The 18,937-nt window shown below is 40.3% G+C and overlaps 1 protein-coding gene across 1 annotated transcript in view; it reads right to left on the bottom strand.

The window, feature by feature from the left end:
* Positions 1 to 18,937, bottom strand: part of DOCK4 (dedicator of cytokinesis 4) — a 306,106-nt gene that overhangs the window by 104,152 nt on the left and 183,017 nt on the right. The window contains exons 24-26 of the mRNA XM_065401620.1: positions 13,167 to 13,294; positions 7,970 to 8,104; positions 3,423 to 3,521 (exon numbers count right to left, since the gene is read on the bottom strand). Of these exons, the coding sequence (XP_065257692.1) occupies positions 3,423 to 3,521; positions 7,970 to 8,104; positions 13,167 to 13,294 (362 nt within the window). The remainder of the gene's footprint in view (positions 1 to 3,422; positions 3,522 to 7,969; positions 8,105 to 13,166; positions 13,295 to 18,937) is intronic.

Raw genomic sequence — 18,937 nt, 5'->3', positions numbered from 1 at the left:
CAGAAGTGCAGGTATGCCGCGCATGTGTTCTGAATATATTCTCAGTGAAATCAGTATCAAAGCTCGCATTGATTTTGATGGGAGTAGGGTTCATCTCTTGGGGAATAAAAGATGCTGGAGATTAGGCAAACACTGAAAGGGTGCAGGGATGCCACATACTCTGCCCATAAATTCTGTCTTTAGTTGATGGTATTCTTTTGACGACTTGATGCAAAGGGTCGTAAAATGTATCCTTTTCCTCGGGGCTTGATTTGAGTGTTGGTGCATAAGCACTAATGATGTTCACAGAGCCGATTGTCATCTGAAGTTTAAGTGAGATGATACGCTCTGACTTCCCAATGGGTGTTTTTAGGAGCTTTAACCACTTGTTTCTCACAGCAAAACTGACACCCTGCTGACGATTTTCTTCGCTGCTTTTACCTTGCCAAAAGAAGGTATAATTGGCCTCTTGGACAGAACTAGCACCTGCAAGTCTTGTTTCCTGGAGTGCTGTAATGTCAACATTGAGTTTGTACAGCTCACAGTCTATCAAAGCTGACTTCCGCATGCTGCTTGTGTATTGTAGGTTGTCATTGTCTGTCAATCCCGGACACATGGTCCTGATATTCCAGCTTTCAAGCCAGAAAGTTCTTGGTTTTTTATTTTTGCCAGGTGCAAGATTTCTGTCAGCCTTTCAACTTTTGGTCTAGCCCCACGCACCCCATGAGGCAGACAATCTGTGGTGGGTCAGCACCCAACTGTCCGGGAGCTGCCCAGCTTTGTGGTGGGCGGGGCTGACCAATGGAATGCAGTGATTCTTCCCACCGTTGAAGGTGACCTCTGATACTCTCCTCTACACCAAACAAGTGAGAGCTTATAACCCATAACTGCCACCTTCCATGTTGTGTCCATGGTGCCAGAAAGGATGGAGTATCCTCTCCATGTGATGTGGCTGCAATAGCCTGGGTGGTTGATATGGAGGTACTGCTTTGCCCATGCATCAGCATCCCCCTCTCGACTTCACTGGTTTGGACCAAAGGAAGGACTGGAGTTGATACATTTGGAACCAGCTACGCTGCAGGAGTTGCCAGTGCAGAGGAGATCTTCCCTCTGCCCTCCTTTCAGGTCTCCACTCCTAGATTGGTTATCAGCTACAGCTGAAGGGCCCAATCTATCCTGCGTGGATGTTGTTGGCAAAAAACACTGAGTGAATTTGCTCATACGCCTTTTGTACATTGTCTTTGTGGACCTAGCCAAAGCATTTGACACAGTCAGCAGAGCAGGTCGATTTGCAATACTAGAAAAGATAGGATGCCCACCAACCCTGTTAAGTCTGATACATTCATTCCACAACAACATGAGAGCAACCTTCTTGTTTGATGGGTCCACTTTGGACAGCTTTGAGATGAAAATCGGAGTGAAGCAAGGATGTGTTCTTGCCCCTACACTCTTTGGAATCTTCTTCTCGGTACTCTTGAACTGTATGTTTAAGAACATGAAAGATGGAATGTATCTCCACACAAAATTGGATGGAAAACTCTTCAACCTGTCATGACGTAAGTCCAAGACCAAAGTTAAAAAGGTGCTAATCAGGGAACTTCTATTAACTCATGATGGTGCCCTCATAGCCCATGATGAAGATCTACTACAAGAAATTCATGGACCGCCTGTCAGGTGCTTGTCTGGCATTTGCTCTCACCATCAGCATTAAGAAAATGGTTGTATTAGGACAGGAGATTCCACAAGATCCTTCAATCACCTTAAATGCAAACCAGCTAGAAGTAATCCAAAAGTTCAGCTATTTAGTTCTAGAGTGACCACCATCCAACTCACTGGATGAAGAACTAACTGTTTGCATTGGAAAGGCTGCTACCACCTTTAGCAGACTAACTAAAAGAGCATGGAACAACTCAAAGCTTACCATCAAGACCAAAATGGTAGTGTACCAAACTTGTATTCTCTCAGCACTCTCATGTACGGTGGGGAAACATGTACAACTTATGCTCATCAGGAGAAAAGATTAAACCGTTTCCACCTATGTTGTTTACACCACATGCTCAACACCAAATGGCAAGATAAAGTCACCAATGTAGAGGTTCTTCAAAGGGCAAATTTACCAAGTGTGACAGCCCTTCTCAAGCAAAGATGACTGTGCAGGCTGGGCCATCTGAGTAGGTTGGAAGGCGGACGCATACCCAAGGACATGCTGTACAGGGAGCTATCAGAGGGAACAAGAACAACGGGACATCCCAAACTTCGCTATAAAGACACATGCAAATTAGATATGAAGGAATTTGGAATTAATTCTGACCAATGGGAAATCTTGGCAAGTGATCATAACAAGTGACGCCACCATCCACATCTACATCAGGGTATCAAAGTCCATGACAGAAGCTGGATCCTACAGCTTGAAGAAAAAAGAGCCTATAGGAAGCCAGCAGCTCCCAACCAAGATACATACATTTGCAATAACTGTGAAAGATCATGGAAATCTTGGATTGGACTATTCAGTCACATGAGACATTGCAAACCATCTACATCATAGGGCTTCAATTCCCACGGTCTCTCATGGACGAAAGGATGCCAATAATAATAAAGTTCTGTCCTCACCCAGCCACACAGTTTACACAGGCTTTGTGCTACAAGGAGAAGGGGTGAATATTACCCTCTAAGCATAAACTACTATCCCCTAAGAAACTTCCACTGTGTCTGACGAGACTAGAAACGGCAGTTTAATTATCAAAATTAAAAATGGAAGTAACTCAGGCATTCTACCAATAGTATAATAGCTTATATTAAAATAATGTAAACATAAGGAACATGCTAATTTCCCTGTCCACATGAGTGAAGTCAGCCGCGGTACTGGAAGATGTTAGGATAATAATGAGATGTTGTGGAGAGAACTGGCATTTTAAAGCTTTTAGTGGACAGTGTCAGGGATCTACAGAGTTTCATGAGCTGCACGTAAAGGTCTGTTCTTTCTGAATCTGGTACTAGTGTGAATGTGTTTTCTTTAAGCTGCTAGTCTGCCATTGCACCGTGTCATATCAATTAAACTGTGGCTGATAGGAAAAATCCAAGAGAATTTTGTCTCCCTGGATGGAAGTTTTTCATATTTGTTACTTGGATTGTGATTAGTTTATTCTCTGTGATGGGATTAGAGAATGAGGAAAGGGCTATAACACAATTCTATAGTTTTCCTTTCCTCATTCCTACCAGCTTTAAGTACAGAAACAACAAAATCCAACCCATAGCCACAAAAATTCCCCTGAGTAAACATGAATGAAAAAAGCTTACGTAGCTATTAGTTGTCATCAGTGTGTCTGAGAAACAGATTATATTTAAACATCAAAACACCCCTTAACTGAGACAGGGGAGTTCCTGAACAGAGGCAGAAGAGGAGAGAACATTTAAAGGCATAAAACTGAAGCTCTGTTACTTACTCTCAGCTCATCCTTTGTGTTGAATCTATCAAGAAGTTGCTGGTAATGTCGGTCTGTCATTTGTCGTAATAGTGACAAGAGACAGGAAACAAATTCCCCCTAATGCAAACCAAGAGAGGAAATGTTATACTTCAAGCCCAAAATATAGAAAACATCAAAACAAGCATATTATGAAATTCTTAAAAATAAATTACTAATCTAAAGAAAATGAGCACTATGAAGTCTGAAAATTTTTTCAAAGACATTCCTGGATATTTTGTGTAGTATTTTCTTATTAATAAAAATAGGGCTATAATCCTTTAAAATCTCAAACATTTTACCTATGGATTTGCTTCCCACTTGCATTTGGAAAACAAAAGTATGTAATTTCCTCTACATGAATCAGTTCAAAAGAAACTAAAACAATACAAGCATGACATGAAAAAGTAATCAATATAAGCTGATAGTATGTTTACATAATCATTAATAGTTTCCCTTGCATCTATATTTATGCAGATAGTCTACACTGCAAAAATTCCAGCTCTTCCCGTCAATTTGCTGTTGAAAGAAACAATTCTGGGAAGAACTCTTGTTTACCTGTGGGGAGGAAAATGAGGAGGGAGATCATAGGAAGGAGAAAAGGACGGACAAAAACATTTTAAAGTCTTTTTAAACACTGTTTCGGTATTTTGCCAGCCCATATTTTGGGTAGATTTTTCCTTCTCTTATTTAAAAATTGAATTTTTGAAATACTAATGCTAAAAGTGTGTTTTTACAATGAAATAGCTAACCAACATTGAGAGTGCGAAGGCACTATAGTTTGTGCCTAGATGTTGCTAGTTGATATAAACCCTATTGAGGGTAGGAGGGGGTGGAGGGAGAAGGGTATTTGTTTTGTCTTGACTAGTGACACCAAGATAAAAAATACCTGTGCCTTGTCACTACTAGGATTTTACACAGAGATGGCTCTCTCAAGATAATAAACATCTTTTTTTGCAGTGAAGATGTAACTTCAGATTATTATACTAATAATAATAGCCTGGGATAGTATGTTTCTCAACCCCAAGCATAATCACCCAGGCTACCACTAGTACCTTGTAAACAGGAAGCAACTTTAAATGATCATATTATATCAGGAAATTTATTCCTGACCCTTGCTGATGATCTTCCCTGGTCATGAAGCTTTTATAATATTTAAAAATATTTTATATTTCATTATATCTGCAGAGATTCAAGCTGAATTAATGTGTTTCTGAATACAGTGTACAAAAGGAAAAAATGGTGGTCTGATTAGATTAGCTGTTTAAAAAAACAGCTATAAGTTTCTGAGACTGCTGTTCTCCTTTAGTTACAAGCCAAGACCCCTTTGTGTCATTAGGCTACTTAGCTTAAATAAACAGCGGAGTAAGTAAAAATGGCCTTATTTTACTTTAATCACACGAACCTAAAACACATATTCTTTAAAAAAAATGAACTATGCAAACGTCTTTCTTTTTGTTTCTATGTTTAGACCCTTCTAACCACTTACACTGCATATCTTCTGCAACCCCATATTAGCTTTATATTACAGATAACACACTGAAGTTAAAATAATATAGTACAACATCTATATTACATTTATATAGTTCTACATTGTTACTATATGGTACACAACTTGATTTTCAAATAAGACAGAAGCTGTAGCCAAGATTTTTTTTAATGGGTTCTTAAAGATGAGTTCCTAGTTCAGACTTAGACACCTAAAAAAGTGGCCTAATTTTCAAAAGTGATGACCACTCAGTAGCTCCCGTTGAAATTAACTTTGGCACCTATTTTGTAAAATCTTGTCCTAGCTTCCTGCCAATGTCATATTCACAGAGCCAGGGAGTGTAAGCAACATCATTCATTTCTTTGTTTGTTTGTAAGATTGAAAGCATAGTCTGCATGTCTCATCCTCTCATACTAAAAAGCAAAGGGGTAGAGTCTACCACCCTAAGGGCATGTCTACATTTACCTCCGGAGCAATCGATCCAGCGGGGGTCGATTTATCGCGTCTAGTGAAGACGTGGTAAATCGATCACCGAGAGCTCTCCTGTTGACTCCGGTACTCCACCGGAGCGAGACGTGTAAGTGGAGTCGACGGGGGACAGTCAGCATTTGACCTACCGCAGTGAAAATACCACGGTAAGTAGATCTAAGTACATCGACTTCAGCTACGTTATTCACGTAGCTGAAGTTGCGTAACTTAGATTGATCTCGCCCCCAGTGTAGACCAGGCCTTAGTCACCTTACTTCCACAAGCAGTCTCATCAAGTTATTTTCCATTTTCTCCCATAAAGAACAAAATTATTTAACACATATAGCATTGACTGTGTTGCAGTAGCACTGGCTCTAGCTCATTATGCTTCACAGGGACTGTAATTCTAAGATTTCACATTCCTTTAATTTAAATTTTAAAAGTATTTTGTAAATGGGAAAAGCTTCATTCTAACTGGTTTCCTTTAAGCAATCTAATTGTGTGCAGATACATTTCTCATAAAGCAACCTAAAGGGCTAATTTATTGACATCACTGCATTACTCCAGTTCTTGCTGGTGTAACTGAGATCACTGGCCTTGGAAATTATAAAGTTTTCTTTCAGGCACACAGCTTCAAGCCCCACACATCCATCTCACAGAGTGCACTAAATAATTCACAGCACAATATAAGGCAAGATTGAGATAGAATATACATTTATGCAGAAACACAATGCAGTCTGGGCCTATGGCAACACACTGAGACGTAGTCTTGAGACTACTTGCAGACTGAGGCAGTACCCAAGGAGAGGAAGAGTGACAGAATTTAACCCATTGTGTTGCCATAAAGCCTATATCCCACCTCACAAAGAGCATTTAATGATATAGGATTGACTCATGGCAACATGCTGGGCCAGATTCCACCATTTGTACTCATGTTGGGTGGTGCCTTACTCCACAAATAGTTCCAAGAACCTGTCTCAGTGTGCTGCCATAAGCCCATACTGCATGATGTTCTCACATAAATGTATATAATCGCCTTATGCTGTGCTGTGAGTCACTTCCACATTAAGTATTCTGTGAGGCGCATGTAGTGATGATGACAAGCCTTAGTGATGCATATAGAACTAATGAAAACTTTATAACTTGCAAGGACCTTCAGAGTCTAATTTTTGATAGAGTGATAAATTATCCCTTTACGCTACTTTATAAAAAAATGTATCCACAAACAATTGGATATTTTAATGGAAACCAATTACAATGGAGTTTTGCCACACTTCCAACCCAGTTCTACCACCTTTCTTTAGTTAAAGCAGAACTTCCCTATGCAAGAAGTTTGAACTTCAGAGAACATTTTTGCAGTTTAAAATTAAAAAAATGTGAAATCTTAGAAGTACAATCCCTCTGATGCATAATGAATTGGAGCACAGTGCTACTGTAAAACATAAGATAGTCAACGCATGGTTAACTCTACAAATACTTCCAATAATTTTGTTCCCTGTGGGAGAAAGTGGAAAATATTTTCCACATGTATTAAATACTTTTTAAAATGCTTGTCCTCAGAGGGAATTCAAGTTGAAAGGCTAGAGTCCCTATATCATTGGAAAAATAAAAAGTAACAGTGTAAGGAGCTGGTCTAATGAGATGGCAAATCAAAAAGAAGGAATGTTCAGGTACTTGAAGTTTTTCACAGAAAACTCTGCTGAATGACCAGTAAGTGACCTGCTCCTCTTACTCAGTTGCTCTTTTGTAAGGCCACTACATTTCCCCTGCTGTGTAAGTTTTTATTTTCCCCAAATACAACCTCCTTGAAAGCAGACAAAGTGTAGTTTCATTTTATTTCAAGAACAATAACTTTTAGAGAAAAGCCCAGTGACTGCACTAAAACCTTTTAATGTACATCAGCCATTATATAGTGTTTACTTAAATACCATTTATGTTCCCTGCAGAACACTGATCTCTTGACTTTAGTTAGCATGTTAGAACTGAAGCTCAGACCCAGATAAGTGTTGCTAATTTTATTATTATTTATTATTATTATTATTATTATATTATTATTTTAATTTTGATTTAAATATCTTAGGGTGTGTGTGTGTGTGTGTGTGTGTTTTGAGATTTTTTCCCCCTGTCCAATATTTGGATTTTTGGGAGGTAAAAATGTTAATGTTTTGCCACACTATTTCATCTTCATGAGTGTTGCGTACAAGTCCATCCAGGAAGCTGTTAAACTCTCAACAAAAGCAGCATAATAAAATTGCCACTGACCTAACAGAATGTCAAATGGGAGAATTTCGCCCCCTTAATTTTTTGGCTACTACAATGTATAAAAATATATATATAAATAAAACCATACAGCATTAATGATTCCATTGAAAGTCAGAAAAGCAAGTAAAATCTACTTCACTTCCCTCATCCCCCTTAGCCCCATAATGCAATCTTTTCAAACCAGCAGGTAACCTGATTAACAATGAGCATGACAACACATAAGGCAATCCACCTAAACACAGTGGGATGAGTTAAGAGCCCAGTGACAGTCTTAAATTGGTATGGGTCTGTTTTATGATGAAAACCTTACAGTCACGTCTTGAAACTGCAGGCGCATCGCAGACCCTGATGGCTGAGGTCTGCTTGTGATCTCTAATATGGTTCTCAACAGTATATCTAGCAGGCTGTTCACAATCACATCTATTTCTTCCAAGACGGATTTTTCCTAAGATAAAGAAAAATATTTTTTCAGATTGCTATTATTGAAAAAGGAACAGACACATGCAGAATTTTCCCTAGGACAGTGTTAGCACCTGGATTAGTTTAGTTGAGGTGAGAATTAATTTTCATCATGGCTGCTGCACTTTATAAACCTCAGTAATATTTTCTACCCAAGATAACAGAGTCATTCCATTTACTTGAATCCACTGTTCTCAAATGAATTACGTTACTGATATATAGAAGACAGTTATAAAAACATGAGTCTAAGTACTCATCATTAAAGATAATCCTTTTTCAAGGTACAGTATAAAGGAAAGTAGTACATGATTTATGAAGGCTATTTGGCCAAGATTTTTACAGCCAACACTCATACATTTTAGCCATATAAACTGACAGAGGAGATTTAAAGTCTAAAGCATAGAGAATTCTGTTTTGAATACTTTATGTGATCAGCAAAGAAACTACCACCAAAAACCAACAGATGGGTACTAAGTATAGCAACTTTTTAAGGCCAAATACCCCGGTAACGACCAGCTACTTTGCAGCACTCCAATGACAGAAAGCAAACATATATCTGGCCAGTTATGCAAGTTTATAGCTGATTTGCATCATCAGAATAATGCAAAGGAGCCAAAATATAGACCATTGAACATGGCCATAAATGTTAACTAACAAGGAAGAACAAAGTTAGTGCAGTGTTAAAGATGCACAGTTATTACAAAAACCAGGAAATACATATTTTAATTTTGCTACGTTACACATATGTAGCAATCTCCCCATTTTAGTGTTCAAATTAGTTTTTTATTATTTTTATGTTATTCATTTTATTTAATTAATGTACCTATTAATTTATTTTTATTTTATATAATCATTGATTACATTTTCACCCACTTGCCCAATGGTAGCAGATTTTGGGTCTTGCAGGTCAATTTCCTATTGGAGAAGAAATCAGCAACACAGAATCTGGGTATTTTCTTAGTGTAACTTGTTTTAGTTACCCTTTATACATCAGTCCTTGAACAGAGGTAATCACATATGACACATAAGCAATCCTATCTTCCAGTAATCTCTGCCCAAACACTCTGGTCCAAGAATTCCACCTCTCATTAGAGAGGTCAAGGAAGGGAACAAACTCTCCTGCTGTAAGGCAACAGCTCCCCCAAGAGAACCTGCATTACAAAATAAACCCTGCATTTCTTCAAAGACTGTATGCTGCTCGCATACTAAGAAAAAGAACTTGTAGGACCATGTGGAAACAGCACCATCTGGTGATCCGCGTCAAAACAATATATTAATGTTGACGGCCCCAATCCTTGAAGGTAATTCATGGGTGTGCATACTTGCACCTGCATGAATCCCTTTAAGGGATACGGGCCTGTCTTAAAATATGCACCATATTCCTAGGATTTGCAATTTAGTTAATATTTCTGTAAAACCCTGAACTTTTGCACTTCCTGAGTTTATTTTATTTTTACTCAACGTCACATTAATTTAAATTTCAGTTAGTTTGGGAGGTTGATTTCTTTTATTGATTTTTACAAAAAGCAACTTATTGTGATAGTAAATATTAACATTTGAATGGTCCCAGTTATTCTTTGTGCACCTGTGCTACACCTGCCAGTTGCATTCCCTCAGGCAAGGACACAAATACAAGTTCAGAGAAATCGTGGGGTGGCTTCCCTCAAAACACTAACATATCATCTTGTCTTGATTAGTCACAGACAGCTAGCCCACATCCAAGCCCTAACTTAGTATAAACACTGGGTTATTTGTTTCACTTCTCTGGCCTGGTCAAACATGGAGATATAGCATAATGAATGCAATGTGGTCTACTGTCTCACCACTCACCCTCTCAGTGCTATAAGTTGAGCAAAAGGGGTGACAATACAGACTCCCTGCAAGTGAGAACCCCGAGGCAGAGAAACAATTGCCTACAACTATCCCTGGGCAATATCTCTAGTGGCCAAAAAATGGAGCTATTTAAGAGCAATTCATCCATCCATACTAGGATCCACAAGCAAGTCAACAAAATCTCATGGTCAATGATATCAAAAGCTGCTTATAGATCTAAAAGAGTCTGCAGACACTACCTCTATCCATTGCTATGGTAAGAACACCAGTTAAGGCAGCTGCCTCACAAGAACCACCAAGTTTTCTGTTACCTTGCCCCAAAATGGGAGATTGGATACTGGTTTATTAACAGAGTAAAGAGCTGGCTTCTTGAACATTGATCTCCCCATGATTTCTAGTGCCTCACCCTCTATAGGGAAATGCTGACAACCTCAGCTAACTGTGGACTCAGCACTTCACCATTGCTCTCTTTTTTCTCACCATCCTGGAGAGACAAAATTGTAGCACAAAGCTGCACACCTGCACCTCTCTGAGCTCAATGAGTTGAAACTGAAGCTTTCCCCCCCCCCCCCCAACACACTGTTCTGTTTCCATGGCAGTAGACTGCTCTGTCCCTAGCTGAGCAATTTTATCTGCAAATTAACGTGACATTTCTTCACAGCAAGAAACACTTGACTCTGTAACCAAATAGAGACAGCCAGCATTCAGCAAACAGTCGAATTAACTCTTTTGCGTGGGACTTTGCAGATGCTATGATGGAAGTGAAGAAATTTGTCTTTACCTCCCTCACAGCCAGAGCATATGTTCTTTAAAAGACTCAAAAAAAAAAAATCCTCTATGTCGCTATTGTTTGGACTCAGCAGGAGTCTGGGGCCCCAGCTATTTCCTCTCTCTCTTCACCTGTAAATCCAGGTGACTTGTGAAGACAGAGTCAGCACACAGTTTGTTTAGGGGCTGCTGTAACAATAAGGTAGGACAAATGATTATTATGAACTCCTACCAAATTATTGTCAGAGTGGGCAATGGAAGAATAACCTTATCCTTCAAAGCTGCCTGGAAATGGTTTCTGAAAGCAGACCATCAAAACATTTTCATCGCCCTGTCAAGACAAGTATGTTCCAACTTCAGACCAAAAGATACAGTGGTCAGTCTGTAGCTGAGGGGTAATATCCCTCCAATCTACACTCGTGACCCCAACACCAGAGTGTTTAGACTACAGTCCAATGTTTATCTTGGCAGCTGTGAAACTGTGAGCTGATCCAGAAAATTCATCGCAGATAACACACAGTGATTGAAATGTCTAGGTACTATCTGACTCAAGTGAGGAACATGATCAGCTCAGCCTCTGAATTAGAGAGGGACAACCTACATAACACCACCAACCATGTATGATGCCCATCTTTGGACTCTCCGGCCAGGAGGACACATTCAATGTGACATGGCTTCAGGGTGCAAGATCTCTTGTATTTGAGGTCAGATGAAAAAAACATAGCTACCCACTAGCGTACATAATGTATCACCTCATGCTGAACTATACACCTTTCCAGGGCAGCTGCAACAAAAATGTGTCAAAATAATAGCCCCATGTCAAGTCATAGATGGTATTATCCAACAGCATGAAACGAAGATCCAGATCCAATGTCCTGCATTCCCGACAATTGTTATAATGTGAGACCAAAGGAACTGAGACTAACCATGCTGGTCATGCATGGTTCACACTTACTACACCGATTAGTGTATGATGCTATTTTCTTCTTGCCTTGTCTCTCTCTACCACAGGGATTGAGGGGACCTAACCCTCACAATCAGGATACTTCTCCATATCCCCAATATGAAGCACTGTCATTCAACAGAGAGTCTTGTGGCACCTTTAAGACTAACAGATGTATTGGAGCATAAGCTTTCGTGGGTGAATACCCACTTCGTCAGACGCATGTTTCATGGTATTCAGGACTCTCTGTTGCTTTTTACAGATCCAGACTAACACGGCTACCCCTCTGATACTTGTCATTCAACCTTCATGGCCAACCTAAGATGGCCTTCAGAGGGATGCAGCCATCACAGCTAGGTGCCCCAATAAGAACACTGAGACCCATCTGCAAAGTCCATCATAACCAACAGCCCCGCAAACAAACAGTCTCCAAATACGTCAGATCAGCCCTCTCCAACAGTGCATAGATTAGCTCAGAGCACATCCTCTTCACTTATCCTACATGAATAAGTGGTCTATTAATCCCAACACACTTCCAAACCACTGTGGGTCAACCTTCACATTGACAGCACAAAGATCCTGGCAGGACAGTTCTACTAAAGAGGTCTATCCAAAGGGCTGAGAGTCAGATCCTGGCTATTAGGACAGGCCATCACAACTGGTGGCTCAGCAGTCCCAGAAGAGCAACCCAACACAAATGATCAATCCTGTTAAACCCTTCCACAAATCTCTTCCTTACCCACTCCACTCAATGCCCGGGCTTTTAAACAGTCCTCTTATCCTCCATCTATGAACTCGTTAAGAACATCATCTTTCTCACAGTCAGTACATCCCTTTCATATCCATGAACAGGTCACCCAACTCAATCCATTCATCCAATACACACACAAAAACTATCTTCAGAATGTCAACTTCCAACAAACCCACCAAAACAAGGTCAATAATAAGGACCAGACCAGGCTACAGGTGAAGAAGCAGCCCTAGGTCCCTCAATTCCTGCTTGGCTGTAGTAAGTGTCCCTCTTAAAAGATCTCCCTAGTTTGCTCTTCTCAATGGAAAAAGGGCAGGGCAGGCTGCAAGTGAAGCAGAATTTCTGACTCCAAGCTTCCTCAAGTCCAGGTGGGCTGAAACAGGGAGGTGGCCTCTTTTATAGCTCCTACAACCTTAAAACACGGGCCTGACAAGAAGATGCTATTTACAACAGAATTTATAACTTAAACCAGACAATCTTTCTCTGTTTCTCTTTGAAAACAGATCTGAATTACTGTATGTTAGAACACTGGAACAGTGTCAAAGCTCAGTAGAACACAGAGTACTAGATTAAAAATACTCTTGCAACAGTCCAAAAAATTGATGAAAAATCAAACTGACACATTCATGAAGGTTCCATTCGTAGAGAATGCTCTAAATGTCACTTTTTGTTCAAGGGACAGTTTATTTTATTACAAGGAGCCAAATAATGAAGTTAAAAAAAAACTACTGTTCATAACCTGAATTTACTTACTGAGCTATTTTTCTTTATGAAACAAAATATGTTGCTAAGGATACGTGCACACATTGTAAGATCCTTCTGCTCTTGTAAATGCATGTGGAGGTGATGTAAAACTACTGGAAGAAGAATATATCTGGAATCTGCAAGGAGAGAGAAAGGGTATGAGTGGACTCCTTTCATGACATTTTTTCATTTTATATATATTTTAATAAAATATAATCATATATAAACTGTAAATGTGTCTTATATCCATACAAATATTCCTGAACATCAGACGCTTTCAGCAGCTTCATACCATATCATAACAAAAACAAAAATTTCACGTACTACCTTTTGCTGAGTAAGAAGAAATCGCCTCTAGATATACACATTACTGTGTGTGAAATAAAACTACATATTTATACAACTTTCATGCAGAAAACGTTAGCATAATAATGTAGGTATACAAAATGACATGGGAACTATTCTCTCCTACCTCCCTGGTTTGTCACTGGCCCGTTTTGCAACTATATCACTTTCCAAATTCAGATCTAATTTACTGTCCACTACTACCCTCAGTTCTTTTTCACTATTATTGCTTTTCAGATTTCTCCCTCCTACTGAGACTGTGTAATACTGATTATTTGTCTCTATTGGAATTAACTTGCATTTTTCCTAGCTGAATCTCATTTTCTGCCCACAGTCCTTTTGTTGATTTTTCTTTTCTGACTTCTCCCAATTTAGTATCAGCTGTGAATTGCACTCATGTGCTGTTTACTTCCTTTTCTGATCATTAATAAAGATATTAAATGAGAGCAGTCCTAACACTAATTGGTGCCATACTAGACACCACCTCCCTTCCTGACAGATGGAACTTGTTATTATCCTTTGTTTTAAGTTACTCTAGACACATACATACTATATATATATATATACATATACATATACATATACATATACATATACATACACACACATATATTTGAGACACTGTTTTTATTTTAAATCTACTCTAATTAGTATTTCTATTAAGATATTTTAAAAGCATTATTAAAAACTAAACACACTGCTGCAATTAATCCATTAAATTTGTCATTATTTCACTAAAGGAAGCAAGTTTGTCTAGCCAGAATGTTTTTTATAAACTCATGTTGTCAATTGCTTATGATTCCATTAACCTCTGAATGATCAATGATTTTTTCCCCTCTTACTATTTAATCTACTTTTTAAAAGGATATAGAAGTTTGATTTACAGGATAGTAGTCTCTACCGGGATTAAGCTTCTCTCCTACACTGAAAATTATCGCTGCTCTGTTTTTCCTCCAGTCTTCCCTCATTGTCATTGTGTCAGTAAGTTCATTTGCTAGTTACCCATATAACCTTAGACAAGTGTCATAACCTGTGGCTTTGAAAACCCATTTTCCAAATACTGTACTCCTTGACTGCTCTTTAACTATTTTACAGGATCTCCTATCCTTGCTAGTTATTCATGTGGAAGCAAAATTTAGCACCTCAGCTGTCTATAAGCCATCTTTAATTTGACTCCCCTCCTTATTTATTAGTAGACTTCTTAACAAGTTTACTTTTGCAAAAGTGCCTTGGAAATCTAAAGTGCCATAAATGGCCAAGAGCTTTGTTTTACACCTCAAATAAAAGATGGCACAACCAAAAGCACAAAGCCATCTAATACTACGCTGACTTACTGGGACTGACTCAGGGAGGGAGGGGATAGTGCCACCTACTGAGTTACTCAGATCACTTCCTGCACCACCTAAAGGCCATGTTCCTTGACAATGTCTAACTGAAAAACTGATCTGTCACAATTGCTTTAGGCTGTGAGATCTGATGGGATCACTGAACAGGATGAGATAACTATCATCTCCACCACTAAAACCTATTTGTGAAAGTTAGAGACAGCAATGTGTATGTTTTGCCTACAGGCTTTACTTTTTTCTCAACAACTGTCAGGTACAATGTCAGCCACTGTAGATAGTCAAATTATTGAATGCAGGTACAGCACAATATTTAGAAGCCTTAGCCATTGGTCACTCTGTCCTAATTCCCCTCACCCGCTCCAAAAACCAAATTAGCTGACTGTTTAAAATGCTAATACTCGCTTTTAAAAATATTATACAGAAATTGGAAAAATAAAATTTTCATGACATCAGTCTTTCCAAATCCCTGGTTAAAAGACACTCAGGGCCTTTTCTCTCCAGTACTCCTGGAGGAATACTGTGCCACTGCGCACACGTACAATTCAAGTTCCCTGCAGTTTTTTTAATTCTCAGCTGAGAATATATTCTGCTGGGAGGCGCTGCAGTTATATCTTTTACCCACCAGGGGCTGCTGTAGCACCAGAAGAGATGGCAGCTGACTGAAGGCCGAGCAGCCAGCAGCCGAGAGGGAGGGGTTATAGGCTGCTTTCCTAGGGTTACCATACGTCCGGATTTTCCCGGACATGTCCGGCTTTTTGGTCCTCAAATCCCCGTCTGGGGGGAATTGCCAAAAAGCCGAACATGTCCAGGAAAATACTCCCAGCTTTGTTTTGCCGGCATCCCTGCCCCAGTCCCCTGCTTACCTTAGAGCGGCTCCGGCAGGCTGCGAGCTGCAGGCGGATTCCCCCGCGGCGGCGGCTGCTGCTGCTCCCCCCAGATGCTTCCCCAGCGCAGCCGGAGCCCGGGAGGGGAAGCGCCCGGCCGGGGGCACAGGGTTTAGAGGTCTGGGGGCTGCCCGGCAAACCGTGAAGCCGGTAGCGCTCGGGCAGCTCGGCTCTTCAGCTGCACAGAGCTGAGGTGTCTGGGGGGAGCAGCAGCAGCCGCCGCCACCGCCGCGGGGGAATCCGCCTGCAGCTCCCCCGTGAAGCCGGTAGCGCTCGGGCAGCTGTTTCGCATGGCTGGGAGGGAGGAGGGGGAATGCAGGGCGCTCAGAGAGGGGGCGGAGTTGGGGCGGGGAACGGGCGGAGTTGGGACGGGGCGGGGCCAGGGCCCCATGGAGTGTCCTCTTTTTTTAATGTTTAAATATGGTAACCCTAGCTTTCCTCACAGTGCCCTGCCCATAAGGCCAGGTGAGGAGACACGGGATTGGGGGGGGGGGGAATGGACAGAGTGGGGCACACAGGCTGCTATGGGTCACATAGACTGGGGTTCAGAAGTGCTAGTGGAGGGACAGAGTGGGGTGGGGACACAGAAACTAGTGGGGTGACAGCATTGAGCCAGGGGCTGCATGAGAGTGGGCGTGCAGAGACATATGGAGATGGGTGGCTGGGGGTGGCTGACTGGGGTGCAGGGACACATGGAGACAGGGGGAAGGAGGGTGCAGGGACACACAGGGATGGGGCAGATGTTCCAGACTGAATGGGAGAGGCTAGAACCAGAGTTTGCATAGGGAGGCTCCCCAACTTCCTAACAATTCCTCCCCCCGCCCAAACAAAACCTGTTCCATACTTCTCTCATTCACACCTAGCAACCCTCCAGGTTCATTCCCAGGATCCTTCCCAGTGGTTACTTTCCTCACCCTCTGCTTCTCCATTATCCCTGACTCCCCCAAGCCTTTTGCACTGCTTCTGAGAGGTGCAGGAAATACATTTCTGTATTGTAGTTTGAATGAATTATTACTCAAAGTTCTGTATTAATATGTCTAGTAAGGAATCTATTTGACAAAAAACATTTCCTGAATCTTTTTTGTTGTCTGTATTCTTATAGACATACTTGCTGACAGGTATTTTGAAATAAATTACCCAAATAATTGAAACTGGCATGATTATATTGTGTTATTTTGACAAATAAAATATGCAGAATTTTAAAATATTGTGCACAGAATTTTTAGTTCATTGCTACATTACTAATTACAACCTAGACCTTGTAGACCGAAAGAATTTTAAAAATTCAATTAACTTTTCAGTATGTATTCTGTTTGTATTTTATTTTTCCTTCTGCTTGAGCATGAAAATCAAGGAAGCCATTTGCTTTTTTTTTTTAAAGCAGTTTCATTTGCACACACTCAATTTTGCATTTATTAGGTTGAAAGCACTGTGTGGGGATATTTAGTTGCACAAAAAGAAAAACAATTCCCACTGGAATTCTGAAAAACAGACAGACATTTCTGGTCTGTCTAAACAGAGCATTTCAATCTCCAGAGATCTCAATTTGACACTTTTCATAAAGCATTATTTTCATTTTAAAAGTAGTACTAGATAGGGTGAAGAACAAGAAGCACTGTTAGGGGGAAAAAGTGATTTTTTTTAATTGAAGGGGCATTACTCAGATGGTTGCAAAAGTGTGTTTGATTGTCTGCCAGGTAAGTACTTAGAGAGAGAAGATGGATGAGGCAATATCTTTTATTGGACCAACTTCTGCTGATGAAAGAGGTTAGCTTTTGAGCTTACAGAGAGCTCTTTTTCAGGTACTTACAAAGATACAGATATATTCAAATTTCATCACAAACTTCATGACTGAAAGATTTATCTCTGAATTTATATAGGTTTTCACCGAATGTAATGATGTACAAAATTAATGCTCTTTTGATGGGCAGTGTAACCTCAGATAAACCTATCCACAGTAGGATGGATTGAGGGAAAGATCAGTCCCAAAAAGAAAACAGTTGGGTAATACATTTTCCATTCTGTACCTTGTCCTCCTCTAATTTCTTACTGTATGATACAATGAGCATCGAAGAGAAATCGAATGTAGGGAAGCAAGAAAAGGAATCTATTTAGGCACCACCCTGTGGGGATCCTTGCTTCTCTCGATACTGGTGATGTGATGAGGAAGATGTGAGACAAGGAGCCTAACTCCAGGGTGTACCCCAACTTCAGGATCTCCAGTACCCATCTGTTTGATGTATAGTGGAGCCAAGGGTCTACAAAGTATGAGATTCCTCCTCCCAGGAGGATATCTGGTTGAATGCAGTACCCACTGTAGTCACGCTGAAAGTTTCAGTCGGGAAGAGGAGAAGTTACCGCCTCTATGCAGTTTCCCTCTGGGATTGCAATTCCATGATTTGCCTCTGGAATGGTGGAGTCTCTTCCCTCATACCTTTGCTGAGAGGGATGACAGGATGCTTGGTTCTGTGTGAGGACCTGTAGCACAGCTAGGTTTAATCTGGAGTGCATGGAGAATGTTTAGACACTTACTACAGCCAAGCAGGAATTGAGGGACCAGGATGTAAATGGTTTACTATTTTCCAGATCAACATACCTTAAATAATTCAGCACAATTTTTATTTTCCCCTATGGAGACTTAGAGAGGGCTCCCCTCTAGGTCTGGGCTGATGAAAGGTCTATGTGTATTTATTTTTAGGAATGGAACATTATAGGACTGAAAGGGGTGAAGACGATGAGCTCCAGGAAATCCTTCCCCTAATTGGTGACCGGAATTACATTGTACAATATATTTCCAAGACGTGTCTCTGTTCCCTTATCATTTATACTAGTTGTTCATATTACTGATTTTGGTAATAATTTCTTTCATATCCATTATGCTTAGGACAGAAATTTTCTCTAAATTCCTTTGGTACTCTGCCCTTTCTTCACATTTATACCACATTGTCATTGTTGTTGTTGGGACTAAAGTTTGCGGATGACACAAAGCTGGGAGGTATTGCCAATACAGAGAAGGACCAGGATATCATACAGGAAGATCTGGATGATCTTGTAAACTGTAGTAATAATAATAGGATGAAATTTAATAGTGAAAAGTGCAAGGTCATGCATTTAGGGATTAACAACAAGAATTTTTGTTATAAACTGGGGACTCATCAGTTGGAAGTAACAGAGGAGGAGAAGGACCTCGGAGTATTGGTTGATC

The sequence above is a fragment of the Emys orbicularis genome, chromosome 1 (genome assembly GCF_028017835.1).
Source record: "Emys orbicularis isolate rEmyOrb1 chromosome 1, rEmyOrb1.hap1, whole genome shotgun sequence".
NCBI lineage: Eukaryota > Metazoa > Chordata > Testudines > Emydidae > Emys > Emys orbicularis.
This window is presented reverse-complemented; position numbering and strand designations above follow the sequence as displayed.